This window comes from Triplophysa dalaica, chromosome 10, assembly GCF_015846415.1.
Source record: "Triplophysa dalaica isolate WHDGS20190420 chromosome 10, ASM1584641v1, whole genome shotgun sequence".
NCBI lineage: Eukaryota > Metazoa > Chordata > Actinopteri > Cypriniformes > Nemacheilidae > Triplophysa > Triplophysa dalaica.
This window is the reverse complement of record NC_079551.1, coordinates 13,508,058-13,523,666: the sequence shown is the minus strand read 5'-3', so window position 1 is coordinate 13,523,666 and position 15,609 is coordinate 13,508,058. Positions and strand designations below refer to the sequence as shown.

General features: G+C 36.3%; 1 protein-coding gene across 1 annotated transcript; it reads right to left on the bottom strand.

Annotated features, from left to right (window-relative positions):
- Positions 1-3,765: 3,765 nt before the first annotated feature.
- Positions 3,766-8,363, bottom strand: LOC130430631 (natural killer cell receptor 2B4-like). Its single transcript, XM_056759790.1, has 4 exons — positions 8,302-8,363; positions 7,874-8,203; positions 3,959-4,261; positions 3,766-3,770 (listed from the first exon to the last, which is right to left on the bottom strand). The coding sequence occupies exons 1-4, from the start codon at positions 8,333-8,335 to the stop codon at positions 3,766-3,768; spliced, it is 672 nt and encodes a 223-aa protein (XP_056615768.1). The 5' UTR covers positions 8,336-8,363.
- Positions 8,364-15,609: the final 7,246 nt, after the last annotated feature.

The window sequence follows — 15,609 nt, the reverse complement described above, 5'->3', positions numbered from 1 at the left end:
GGATAATCTCTGTGCTGGCCTACTCCCCAGACCTTCAAGTCTCAATTTAAAGCTCATCTATTCACTACGCTCTCAAACTAACACTTACCATTGTTCCAAATCTCTCACCTATAGGTTAACTCACCATTTCTGATCTAATGTTATGTCTTTATCAATTTGTGTTATGTATTGTCTTGACCCTGTCAGTATGAGTGTTACCTGTCTTTGTGGTCTGTTGTTGTCGAATAATCTGTAGATATGATTCCCTTTTATAAAGCGTCATTGGGTTCTAGAAAGGCGCTATATACAGTAAATAAAAAACATTATTATTATTATTAATAAACTGTGTGTATTCTGATTTTCAAGTCAGTTTCTGAACTCTCTCGCCCTCTGCTGGTGCTCTCTCATAACTGCACTCTCATCCTGTATGTAGAGGGACAGAATCTCTCTCCATCACTGACTTCATTTAATCTGCATCAACACCAAACACACTTGAAACAATGTAAGAATGAATGCAAAAGAGGTTGCTTAAACTTGAAAAATGTAAGTCCATCCCAAAATATACATTTCAGTCAATTTCATTTTCACACAGTTGTGTTCTCGGATTAAAGTTTATTTGTGGAAATGAGATGAAACCCCATTTCTCACACTCACACATGTGCTCAAAGTGACATAAATGCACAACACATATTTTAACAGATCATCTCAGATTTGATTTCATGCACCAGCGAGCAGACGAAACCAAATTCAGCTCAGATCTTAATCGAACTTCTAGCCCACAAAATGTGTGAATCTACTGAAGAGAAGAAACTGAAAAGCATTTACACAAACAGCATAAACTCATGAATTCAGTAAAATGTTTAAAAGAGGAAACTTTTACAGCTTGTTTATAAAACTTTATAAAAAATACATTATTTGTAAATCAAATGCTATGTGCCCGCAACTTTGGAGCATTCTTGAGTTTCACTCTGTTGAGTATCGATATGTCAGAGTATGTAGATGACCTCTGTGTATTCTGACATGTTCTTCTCGGCTCTTTCTTCTTCATCTGAAAGCGTAGGTGTGTGTTAGTACTGTTGTTAAATTTATATGATTGTGTGTTGGATTACTTCAAGGACACACTTACTCTCTAGTCCCGTTTGGTTTTTGATCCACAGACTACACATCATAGCACACATCACAAAGATCCCATAGGACACGATCATCATCACGTTAATAAATGCAGTGTAAATAAATGAAGGTTCTCGTGTGGAGTCTAAAATAAATCATATTATTTTAAGTGACCACAACTCAAATGTGAAAAAACAGTTTAAACATCTGATCAGCTCTCTGAAGAAACATTAATATTACTGTGTATACATACCTGAACACGGGTAACAGTATTCATAGACGTAGATACGTTGAGTCTGGTTGCTGACTGGATTGGACACCACACATCTGTATGTGTTTGTATCGTGATATTCCACCTCCAGAGGTAGCAAGAGTCTGATGTTGAGATCAGACACACTGATGCTGGACAATAAACTGTTTCCTTTGTACCAGGAGAGACTCACATGTGTCACATTCATCACTGAACACAACAACACACATTTTGACAGTGAAGATCTTTCTGATGATGAAGAACATTGTGAGCAGTATCTGGTGATGACAGGAACAGGCAGACAAGCTGGAAATATAAATATACTTTAATAAACAAAACCCATCTCTCTTTCTCTCCGTTTCTCTAAAAATGTGTAAATGAGTAGATGGATGTTTGTGATCTATAAACAGAGCCAGTTATCATTGTACACACAGATGAAAAAAATCGAGGCAACAACGACAGGAATTTGTATAATAAACAGATATAAAAAGATACTTGTTCACTCACCATATACAACAACATCAAATCTCTTGTATAAAACATCTGTGTTTCTGATGATCTGTAGTTTATAAAGTCCAGAGTCTGTGCTTGTGATGTTTGTGATGGTGAGAGATCCAGTCTGATTGTTCAGCTTCAGTCCGTCTCTGAATATTTTATTATCAACTTTGTCATACACAGAGCTTGAATTGATCTGTTTGGTGATTTCTGCTATACGAGTTTCTCGTGGTCCAAACATCCAAAGTATCTGATCATCTTGTATTTCAGTAAGATGAGTGTGAAGAGTGACAGAATCTCCCTCCGTCACTGACTTCACTTCATCTGAATAAACACCAAACACACCTGAAACAACATTTAACAAATCATTAGATATCATGAGAAGAGGGAGTGACAGAGTTTGTAGCCTTTAGCTTAAATGAAGTCACAAGTTTTACCCGTCACACAAGCCAAAAACAAACAGCTCCACATTTTTTCACTGTGTTCTTCAACATTCACTGTCTGTACTGCAAAATCTCTATATGAGGAAGTTTAGTGTAAACTGATTGAAAGGTTATATTTATTGTACACACTAGGAGGCAGAAACCCTTAAAAATAGGAAATCAGTCATGTGTACATGAGCGTACACATTAAACGAATATTATTTGTCATTGATCAGAAACATTTGAAGACAGCTCAACTTTTTCACAAATCACAATGAGAGACATTCATTGCATCTTGTAACTGTAGTTTGCCTCTTCGTCCAGTTGCATATAAATAAGATATAATATCACACAGTATCAGTACAAACTATACATTTATAAAGAGCTCCTTCTCATCGAACATGTCGTGACCTACACCGCAATGTGGAGAAACTCTAAACCTTTCCTGTAGATACACAAGTTAAAACCTTCTGCTATAGTGACAGCTTATGATTGATGTATTTATTTTGGGGGAATTTGCTGTGCTGCAGTTTCCATCAATGAGTATACGGCCTGTTCCTGTGTTTCTGCCCCATATCTCTACCGGAAAGTCACAGTAAAACAAAAAGAAGCAGCGTAACTTTTTCATCTTCATTTTATTAGATCGGGGTGTGGTCTGTGGAAAAAACACAATACTACAAATATGTGCACTTTAAACAGGAACAAAAAATAGAAAATCATCCTGAAAAAAAAACGTTTATTGTCTTTTTAACATAAACTCTTGTCAATGTGTAATTCTGAGCTTTACTCTGATCTCTCTCACACTTTTGCTCTCATTAGAAAGTTCATTCGTGTATGTGAGATGAAACCACATTTTCCACACACAACACAAAGTACGCAAACACAAGTGCACAACACACTTTCCACAGTCTTGGGCAGGCAGAGCAGAACAAACCACATTCATTCAGTTCAGATCTTAATCAAACGCACAAACTCAACACTAAACAAAGTTAACTCACAACAGAGATATTTTGAGAACAGATTGATCAATTTCCTGAAGAAGAGAGATCTAGTGAAACTGGACTCTTCTTACTTTGTCTATCAAAATAAATAACACAGTTCAGATCTTCAAACATACATTATAAATCAGTTTAACCACATTAATATTGTTGATACGTCACAGATCTCATGGGTTTGTCCATACGCTGATGTGATTTCTATCAAACACAGAAATACACATTTATTTCATACAAATGAAAACAAACTGAACAGAAAGTGCTTAATTTTCTCTAAAACAAGCAGAAAGTGAAATGTATCATGAATGTGTGTGATGTTTATTCATTGACCTGTGACAGATCTCTCATGTGAAGACTGTAGATGTATTTTTGTATCTGTGTATTCTGACATGATCTTCTCAACTCTCACCGTTTCATCTGAAAGCACATGTGTGTTGTGTTACTGTTATTTAATTTGTGTATTTATTTAACCCTTTGATTATTTGTTAAAGACACTTACTCTCTCTTGTTTGGTCTATACTGTGCACACAACAGCACACAGCACAAATCACAAACATCACAACTGACAGAAGAATCACCACATGAAGAAATGAACTGATTTGCTGAGAGTCTAAAACAGATTTAAGATATTTTAAGACCTTTTGCTTTTAGTTCAATAAAATTCTGATCAGTTCAGTAAATAAACATTAAAATGACTCCATACATACCTGAACACGTCTGACAGAAATCATCGATGTTGACATGTTGAGTCTTGTTGCTGACCGGATTGGACACCACACATCTGTATGTGTTTGTATCCTGATATTCCACCTCCAGAGGTAGAGAGAGTCTGATGTTGAGATCAGACAAACTGATGCTGGACAATAAACTGTTTCCTTTGTACCAGGAGAGACTCACATGTGTCACATTCATCACTGAACACAACAACACACATTTTGACACTGAAGATCTTTCTGATGATGAAGAACATTGAGAAGAGTTTCTGATGATGACAGGAACAGGAAGACGAGCTGAAAAATATTACAATGAAATTCATACTTTTGAATTTTTTTATTTGTTAACATGTATCTGAGAAATCATAATTATTTAACACATTGTATGTCTTATAAAACATAGTGTTGCTTGACAAAAGGTCTATGAATGATATCTGTCATAGCAACGGTTTTCAAACTTTATAATGCCAAGGACCCCCAAACGTGATAAACCTTTTGTTAGGGACCCTCTTTTCTAAAATATCTATCAATCTACATTTTTTCCTGTGTAAAGAAATGTTTAAAATTTGTTAGATAAATAGTTCATAGGATATTATAAAGACTACTACTTGTTTCTAAACCTAAATAGTTGGTAACAATTTCACTTTGAGTCCGAAAAAAGAAAGTATAGAGAGAAAAATTCCCTAGAAAGATAAACAATTCTGGAAACTATCCATAGCAAAAAAGCAGATAAACACAGTGGACTTTAATGGCTTTTTGCTTAATCTTTTTTCCTAGAAATTTCTGGGGGACCCCTTGATACCTTCTGGAGGCCCCCATGGGTCCCCGGACCCCACTTTGAAAACCCCTGAGAATTGATTTAACTCTAGCTGTCCCAACTGAATCAGCATAAACAAACAGTGTGTGATAGTGACAATAAACTCACCGTAGACAGTAACATTGAATCTCTTGTATGAATTTTCTCTGTCACCGATGATCTCTAGTTCATAAAGTCCAGAGTCTGTGATTCTGATGTTTGTGATGGTGAGAGATCCAGTCTGACTGTCCAGCTTCAGTCTGTCTCCAAATATCTCAATACCGCCCTCTATATCAATGCTTTGCTTATATATTTCAGCTATATGAATCTCTTTAGCTCCAAACCTCCACAGTATCTGATCACGTCTCTGTATGTCAGTAAGATCATTGCGTAGAGTGACAGAATCTCCCTCCATCACTGACACTGACTTCACTTCATCTGCATCAACACCAAACACACCTGAAACAACATATAAATAACTAAAATAAATTCAGTCCGACATAAAATTACAATAATTATTAAAAGAGTTTATATTTCACTTACCACACAACACAAACAAGATCAAAGCAAATGGAAGAGAGAAAATCATCCTGCTAAATATTCACTCGGATCTTTCACACATGCTTGTTCTCGGTATGAAGTTGATATGCGATGAAACCACATTCCCACTCACACAAACAAACAATGCAAGTGCACAACACTTCCTAAAAGACACCCTCAGACTTTATCTCGTGCACCAGCGAGCAGAATAAACCACTTTCATTTAGCTCAGATCTAAACACACCAAACAGCTCAGAAGACGAAACTGACCAACATTTACACACAAATGTACAGACAAACACAACAAATACATTAATTCACTTCAGTGTAACTTCACAAAAAAACTCTGTTTGTCTAATGCATTTCACACATACCAAAATTATATTGAATGTTACTTTAACAGTATATACAATAAGATAGAATAAACGTTGTTCGTGTCGGCAGCTACAGAGTTTAATCTTGCGTTCACTGTGTTGTGCGATGATACGAGATGTGACATGTGGACAAGAGCGCTGTTCATTCACTCCACCACCTACGTTTCCTGCCAGTCTTAAGACACAACCTACAACCTTTGGGTTACAAGTCCAACTCTATAACCATCAGGCCACAACACAAAATAAGGTTCATTATATTCTTTTATTGACCCGTGACAGATATTTGTTAGGGATTATTTGATAAGTGTCACAAATTACACAACAACATATAAAAATGGCAGAATATCTTTAGATCTAATGTGTATAAACAGATGTTGAGTTGATCTGAACTCAAATGAAAACGTTTAATGGCGACTGATTAACAATCAAGTGTGTTAAAAACACAATATTTTATATCTGATAATCAAAATGTTTAACACTTTCTTACATTGAAAGACATGAAATGTTATTTATATTATACGCTCAAATATAATGAAATAATAATCGTATGCACTGAAAAAAAAACTAATAGTGCAAAATACAAATAAGTAAATCATATTTATTTTTCAGTGTAATAATAAATACTGTTTAAATACTCATCAGGTTTTAGTACAAATAATTTCTTTACTCACATTGGAGCATAAACAGGAACAAAAAAGAGAAAATCATCCTGAAAAACATTTATTTGTTTTTTTATCATAAACTCTTGTCAATGAGTTTTTCTGAGCTTTACTCTGATCTCTCTCACACTTTTGTTCTCATTACAAAGATAATTTGTGTATGTGAGATGGAACCACATTTTCCACACACAACACAAAGATACATAAACACAAGTGCACAAAACACTTTCTACAGTCTCGGGCAGGCTCAGATCCTAACCAAACTGACAAACTTAAAACTTAACAAAGTTAACTCACAACCGAGATATTTTGAGTTCAGAATTATCAATTCCTGAAGAAGAAAGATCTAGTGAAACTGGACTCTTCTTACTTTGTCTATCAAAATAAATAACACAGTTCAGATCTTCAAACATGTATTATAAATCAGTTTAATCACATTAATATTGTTGATACGTCACAGATCTCATGGGTTTGTCCACACGCTGATGTGATTTCTATCAAACACAGAAATACACATTAATTTCATACAAATGAAAACAAACTGAACAGATAGTGCTTAATTTTCTCTAAAACAAGCAGAAAGTGAACTGTATCATGAATGTGTGTGATGTTTATTCATTGACCTGTGACAGATCTCTCATGTGAAGACTGTAGATGTATTTTTGTATCTGTGTATTCTGACATGATCTTCTCAACTCTCACCGTTTCATCTGAAAGCACATGTGTGTTGTGTTACTGTTATTTAATTTGTGTATTTATTAAACCCTTTTATTATTTGTTAAAGACACTTACTCTCTCTTGTTTGGTCTATACTGTGCACACAACAGCACACAGCACAAATCACAAACATCACAACTGACAGAAGAATCATCACATTAAGAAATGAAATGACTTGCTGAGAGTCTAAAACAGATTTAAGATATTTTTTTAATTATTTAAGATATCTTGCTATATTTAGTACAATAAAATTCTGATCAGTTCAGTAAATAAACATTAAAATAACTGTGAACATACCTGAACACGGCTGACAGTAATCATTGATGTCTAGATGTTGAGTCTGGTTGCTGACCGGATTGGACACCACACATCTGTATGTGTTTGTATCATGATGTTCCACCTCAAGAGGTAGAGAGAGTCTGATGTTGAGATCAGACACACTGATCCTGGACAATAAACTGTTTCCTTTGTACCAGGAGAGACTCACATGTGTCACATTCATCACTGAACACAACAACACACATTTTGACACAGAAGATCTGTCTGATGATGAAGAACATTGTGAAGAGTTTCTGATGATGACAGGAACAGGAAGACGAGCTGGAAAACATTATAATAAAATTTGTACTATAGAAATGTTCACTATAGGTACATCTAGACTTATTATTTATTAACAAATATTTGAGACATCACAATTATTTAACATATTATATGTTTTATAAACACATTGCTCCAAAAAAGGTCAATGAATGATAATCTTATACCTGTGAGAGAATTGTTGTAATTATGTTACAATTGAATCAGTGTGTGACAATAAACTCACCATAGACAGTAACATTGAATCTCTTGTCTGAATTTCCTCTGTCACTGCTGATGTGTAGTTTATAAAGTCCAGAGTCTGTGATTCTGATGTTTGTGATGGTGAGAGATCCAGTCTGACTGTCGAGCTTCAGTCTGTCACCAAATTTCTCATTACTGTCATACATATCAATGCTTTTCTTATGAATTTCAGCTATACGAGCCTCCTCAGGTCCAAATATCCACAGTATCTGATCACGTCTCTGTATGTGAGTAAAATCAGTGTGTAGAGTGACAGAATCTCCCTCCATCACTGACACTGACTTCACTTCATCTGAATCAACACCAAACACACCTGAAGAACAAATTGTAAGAATAGTAACAGATGTGATGCACTGAGTTCAGCTCAATTCAACACAAAAACACATGAATGAAGAACAAACGCTTTCTTACCCGTCACACAAACTAGAAATACACAAGTCCACATTTCTCTTTTGTTTCCTGCTGCATTCAGTGTCTGTACTGTAGAAACACTGAGAGGAACTTTAGTGAGAAATGATCATGATGTTTTTGCCTTTAAAAGTCCATAGGAAACGTCTTGTTTCATTCTGTGCACAAAATATCAGTAGCAGGGGCGTTGCTCGACCTAAAGCTCTAAAGGGCCACCGGCCAACACATCACTTTTTATCTTCAACCTGCTGTGTGCCGGAAATGTGCAACACAATGCAACATACAAACTACACTTGCTTAAACCACTACAGTACTGGGGAAGGTAAATATTTATGTATTTAAATACATTTAAGGATCATATTCAGTTTTACAATGCTGGAACATCAGTTCTTGTGGATGGTGGTCTTATTTTTCTGATGTTTCAAAAAAAATACAATTTCATAATATGTCACAGTATATGTGGCCCCCCTTGACCCCTCCCCAGTTTGAGAACCACTGGTTTAGATTATGAGACGGCTTAAGATCAAACTTCATATGGCGCCTAGCAAATCGACTGCTTTCTGACAAATGCACTGCATATTGAACATGTTTACATATGACTTGTGTTGCATGTTTCTTCTGACATCTTCAGTTAAGATAGCTCAAATAAACGCATATGATCTTTGATGTTCATTACCCGTTAAAATACAAAAACATAGGAACTTCGATAACATGCTCTTCATCGGTGTTAAGTGAAACTGAGTACAAAAACAAATTTACTTTTAAACGCAAACGCTTAAATGAGTCTCCACCTCACATCAGAAACTCTTCCGCACCACAATGAAGATGGGGAACTATCTCAATACTGCTTTAAAACATCCTCCTAATGTTATCAGATCTTTCTTAACATTGAAAAGTCCAAACATATTAAGTCTCAAACTTAATTTAGAATTTCTGTGCGTCACAAATGACATAAAAACACTGAAAATCTTTAGTCTCTGCTGTTCATAACATATACACTATCGCCCCCTGGTGTCCTGTGCTGTCTGTGTTCTCCTCTGCAGTCTGTCTCCAAATATCTCATTACTGTCAAACATATCAACGTTTCGCTCATACCTTTCAGCTAAAAGAGTCTGTATGTGTGTAGGATGAGTGTGTAGATGGACAGAATCTCCCTCCATCACTGACACCAACTTCACTGCATCAACACCAAACACACCTGCAACAAAAAATCAATACACTATGAGTAGTAATATGGAGATAATAAAAACAGACCGATTTAGATTCTGTGTTGAAGTGAACACTACTTATTTACTCATAATGTAATGCCACAAATATAGAAATGAGATGTAGTCACTCACCAGATAGGAGGAATAAAGCACACAGATGAGAGACAATCATTCTGACACGTGTTTGCACATCAACAGAAAAAAGGTTTATGAAGCACATTGATGCTTTGTGTTGATCTTTTACACACATTTGTTCTCATCATGGTGTTCATTTGTGGTTATGAGAAGACACAACCGATATTTCACCCAGACATGATGGCACACGCACACAAACACATCCTGATCTGGTTTAACTGTTTCACTACACAAGAATGAACTCATTTTCAGCTCAGACCCCTCATATGAGCTCAATCCGCTACTGTTGAATTAAATAAGATTTAATTCTCTCACAGCACAACAACTTCATTTTAACATTATAAACAAAAACTGAATAATCTCATACAATACCTGATGCACATCCACACCTGACCTCAGATCAGAATCATAATGCAATTGAATAAAATGACACAGTAGACCTATAGGGTCAAAGTGAGGCCTCAGTCCTGCTACCCAGTAAATATCATCTTGACAAATGTAGATATTTTGTCATAATGACCGATTCAAACATATTTTGTCTTTTCAACTTTGTTTGGAATTTCTGTCACAAGTTACGCAACAACAACAAAAAGTATAAAGTACATGTGGAAACTATACTGAAGTCTAAATGACTACAGAATATGAAAGAGCATTATTATAATACTGATGAGAGAGGACATGAACACACATTTGGAAAATAATAAATGAGTGACAAATATCAATCTAGATTTCAGATCAGAACAATCCAAAGTCCAGAATGTTCAGTTCTGATGTTTGTGAAAGTTAGAGATCCACTCTGACTGTTCCATCTTTACTAACAAAAAATGAATTTGATCCCTTTTATAGATTTCAGTCATATTAGCCTGAAGTCCAAAAGTCCATCACTGACATCACTTCACTTCATTTCCAAAAACACCAAACACAAAAAACACCAGTTTTTGGATACATTATAACATCATAAATTATGACTCCTAAATAAACACTTGTATGTAATTGTAGATTATAGAGAAATAAACTAATTTAAACTCCATTCAAATAATTCAAATAAGAATGAAGCACACAGATGAAAGAAAATCATTATAATTGTTTGTCTTGATAAGGCATTGAAGCTTTGTGTTGATCTTTCACACACTTGTGTTCATCATGAGGTTCATGTGTGTCCACAGATGCATGCGATCTCATAAACCACATGAGTTCAACAATTCACCCACCTCATAACTTAAGCAAGAGTAAGCACAGAGAACCAACAAAGTTAAGCAAAACAAAGTCTTAGTTTTGTATTTCGCTACACTGCTAAATAAATATAATTTCAAGAAAACTCAGGAGTATATTCCTCTTGATTTGATTTGTCTGCTCATGAGCTCCCTCTGATGGTGGTTTTTATTATACAGATGTAATGGCTGAAATATGAACAACTATCTTCACTGAACTATATCAACCACACACAATGAGATGAACAGAAGCATTGATTCACATCTGATCTCACATCAGATCTATAACGTAATAAACCATAAATGATCAAAGTATACACATGTAGCACCATCGTGAGACAGAACTCTCTTCATGGTATCAGATGTTAATACAGTTTTTTCCAACTGCTTACACACAAAATCTTTTCATGTGACATGATTTTTGAAACCTCTCACTCAAAGTGCAAAACTACACACCAAATCTCCAAAACCACAAGCTATTTCTCAGCCTTTGACTCAGTGTTCATTGCATAATACTCTTTTTTCAAAACACTACACACAATTCTCTACCTAAAACACAAAAATCTAACAGGAAGTGACTTGCTTTCCTTTTCCAAACACAACTAATCAAAATGCTACACTTATTCACCAGGTCACACACACACTCCTCAAATGTGGAAACACTAATTGCTTCACCGATCACTATCCAATCACCATAAATAGATCAAATGTCAGATTACCTGTTTTGAACAATGGATGTAAACAATGGACATAGAGCAAGAAGAGTAGGTGGAAGAGGAGGAAGATGAAGAAGAGGACGAGGGCAAAGAAGAAAAGGAAGGAGAGCCATCTATGATAACATTAGGGCAACTCTTGTTGATCTTGTGATCAACCACGGTCTGACCATGAGAGAGGCTCGAATGAGAGTCTAGCCCAATTTGAGCCGATTTACAGTGGCGTCAATAATTAGAACCTTCAGAAATGAGAACAGGTATGAATCTATCTAATGATTATTTTAGCTATACAGTACTGTACAGTAAAATACCTATGACTACATATTATTGCATAAACATTTGTAACTCCAAACCATCCATTTACTGCACTGCATTGAATGAATGAGGTTGGTTATCATGCTGTACTACAGTTTGTACACAATGCTTCTCCCTGATCGAGATCACGAGCATGCTAGATTTGTGGTTACATGGGACAATGTTAGTTTTCATCGTGCTGTTCTGGTCCAAAACTGGTTTACCACCCATCCGCAATTGTTATTTTTGTACCTACGCCCATATTCAGCTTTTCTAAATCCCATAGAGGAATTCTTCTCTGTCTGGCGCTGGAAAGTCTATGATCGCCAACCCTATGCCCGCATGGCGCTTCTCCAGGCAATGGAGGACTCATGTGGGGACATAGAGGTTGCCTTTGTCCAAGGTTGGTTACACCATGCAATGAGATACTTTCCTCGATGTTTGGCAAGAGAAAATGTATCTTGTGATGTGTATGAAGTATTGTGGCCAGACCCAGCCCAGAGAAGAGATGAAGCGTAGCTCAGCTCTGACGGCTGCCCCCCACCAATTCCTGGACTGCCCCCCCCGGGACCCCACACACACAATTGTTTTCTTTACTGTATTCTGAAGAATATACTTTGGGTTTACATATGTTTATGATTTTGATGAATGCTACTGTATAAAACAGTAAAGTTTGGCCTAATATATATTTTCTATTTCTACATTGCATTTGTGTTTACAGAGTTACAGTGTTACCCCTCTCAGCAGCTTACTTTCACTGTAGAACATTGTACCGAAATATAGATATGAGCACATGAAAGACCAAAGAGCTTTAAATTTAGAACAACAGTGTTTACATGATATATCGAAACATTCACTATTATGAAAGAAGTGTTTGCCATTTGATGCAAATGCTTCATTCTGACATGTGTTTATGGTATTTTGAAAGCAGTGTTACATTTTGAAGGAGATGTGAGGCATTTTGCATTTTGTGTGTGCAGTTTTGGGAATTGTGTGTAGAGTTTTGAGAAAAGGTGACATAGTTTTGAAAACGTGTGTAAGCAGTTGGAAAAAACTGTAATAACAGATCCAAACATATTTTTGATCCTACTTTATTTGGTATGTCTCTGTTTCGCAAACTGAATGACATAAAAGCACTGGAAAAGCTTTAGGTTTAAGGTATCTTGTGGTGTACCACAGGTTTAGGTTCTTGGTCCACTCGTATTTCTCATCCATGTGGTTCCGTTGGGTCAGATTAGAAGACTTCATGATCTTAATTTTGATAGTTGTGCTGATGATGATAAAATTTACTTTTATTAAACCTAACTCCTCCAGCTCTCCCCTCTCTATTGTCTCCTGTCTTTGAGAACTTAAAACCTGGATGTCTGACAACATTTTGCAGTAAAATGCTGATAAAACCGAAATCATGATGGTCGGCCCTAAATCAAAATACCTGTCCCATGATAACTTTTTCATTCATAGTGTCCATCTGTCACAGCTGAGGGGAAAACAAGGAGCAGATCCACATGCAATACAGTTTTTTCTTATGGCTTACACACGTTTTCAAAACTATGTCACCTTTTCTCAAAACTCTAAACACAATTCCCAAAAATGAACACACAAAATGCAAAATGCCTCACATCTCCTTCAAAATGTAACACTGCATTCAAAATACCATAAACACATGTCAGAATGAATATACCATGTAAACACTGTTGTTCTTAATTTAAAGCTCTTTGGTCTTTCATGGGTTTATATCTATATTTCAATACAATGTTCAACAGTGAAAGTAATCCGCTGAGAGTGGTAACAAGTACACTGTAAACACAATTGCAATGTACCAACAGAAAATATTTATTAGGCCAAAGATTACTGTTTTATACAGTAGAATTCAACAAAACCATAAACATCTGTAAACAAGCGTCTTCGTCCTCCATGATATCTTTGCCTTTCCACTCTGTACAGAATTGAAACACAGTATGTGTTCAGCATAGGAACTTCAAACAACTTACAACACAAACTGTAGTACAGCATGATAACAAACCTCATTCATTCAATGCAGTGCAGTAAATGGATGGTTTAGAATTACAAATGTTTATGGAATACTATGTAGTTATGGGTATTTTACTTTACATTACTTTATAGCTAAAATAGTCATTAGATAGTTCCACACCTGTTCTCATTTCTGAAAGTTCGAATGATTGACGCCACTGTAAATTGACTCAAGTTGGGCTGGACTCTCATTCCAGCCTCTCTCATGGTCAAACCGTGGTTGATCACATGATCAACAAGTGTTGCCCTAATCTCATCAGAGATTGCTCTCCTTCGTTCTCTTCTTTGCCCTCGCCCTCTTCCTCCTCTTCTTCTTCCTTCTCTTCTCTTCTTTGCCCTTGCCCTCTTCCTCCTCTTCTTCTTCCTTCTCTTCCTCCTCTTCCTCCTCTTCTTCTTCCTTCTCTTCCTCCTCTTCCTCCTACTCCTCCTACTCCTCTTGCTCTCTGTCCATTGTTGGCATCCATTGTTCAAAACAGGTAATCTGACCTTCGATCTATTTATAGGCCAATACTACCATAAAGCAGTGATTGGATAGTGATCAGTTAAGCAATTAGTGTTTCCACATGTGAGGAGTGTGTGTGTGACCTGGTGAATAAGTGTAGCATTTTGATTGGTTGTGTTTGGAAAAGGAAAGCAAATCACTTCCTGTTAGATTTTTGTGTTTTAGGTAGAGAATTGTGTGTAGTGTTTTGAAAAAAGTGTATTATGCAATAAACACTGAGTCAAAGGCTGAGAAATAGCTTATGGTTTTGGAGATTTGGTGTGTAGTTTTGCACTTTGAGTGAGAGGTTTCAAAAAGCATGTGACATGAAAAGATTTTGTGTGTAAGCAGTTGGAAAAAACTGTAAATGCTGTTTTTAATATAAGTCCAAAAGACACACATACGGGTAGCTCCAGGTTCAGAGACACATGAGGGAGAACATAAAAGCAGACTCTCATTGCCTCCATGATTACAAAGATCTCAAAATGGCTTATCTGAGGCCTATTTGTAGTGCTAAGGCTCAGACTGATTGGTGTTCTGTTTTCTGTGCAAGTGCTTTCAGGTGTGTATGTAAGTGCAGGAGTTGTGCATTTTTAACAGAGTGTTTTCCCAATGAAAACAGTTGATTTCGTTTTTGAACAAAGTGTCTAATCTAAGAAAATGTGTGAAGTGTTCCGCAGTAAGTGTGTTACAGAATTGCAAACAAAGTATAAAGTTGACAATGTAAGCTATGGTTACACTGTGTTTAAGTTATGCTACAAGAAGTTAGGGTTTTGAGGTTTTAGTGTAAGCATTTGGTTTTAGTGTGTAAGCAATGGGCAAAAACTGTAATCGACTCAAATTAGGCTGGACTCCCTGTACAGCCTCTCTCTTTGTTACCCTAAACCGTGGTTTATCACATGATCAATGACTGTGGGCCTAATCTCATTCGAGACCACTATTCTTGTTCCTTGTCATCTTCCTCCTCTTGCTTCACTTCAAACTTCTCCTCCTCTAATTCGAACTCTGCCTCGTCCTGTGGTCTCCCTCCACCTTCCCTTACTCTGTCTGCATTGTTTGCATCCATTGTTCAAAACCTATAACTTGACTCTTGGCCTATTTATAGGCTTCCTCTAAACCACACACATTAAAACTTGCTCAGGCTAACCACCAACTTTACGTCTTAAAGGAAGACGTAACAGTGGCATTTGTTTGAAGAAGGAAATGAATATACGTCCTGGAAAATTTTGTATGTCATG

What these genes read in the sequence shown, in the direction of transcription:
- LOC130430631 (XM_056759790.1), bottom strand. Translation starts at nt 8,335, where the DNA reads ATGTGGACTTGTGTATTTCTAGTTTGTGTGACGG. An exon ending in ATTTCTAGTTTGTGTGACGG is followed by an intron (nt 8,204 to 8,301) that starts GTAAGAAAGCGT and finishes TTTGTTCTTCAG; the next exon opens with GTGTGTTTGGTGTTGATTCA. An exon ending in ATTCAATGTTACTGTCTATG is followed by an intron (nt 4,262 to 7,873) that starts GTGAGTTTATTG and finishes AATATTTTTCAG; the next exon opens with CTCGTCTTCCTGTTCCTGTC.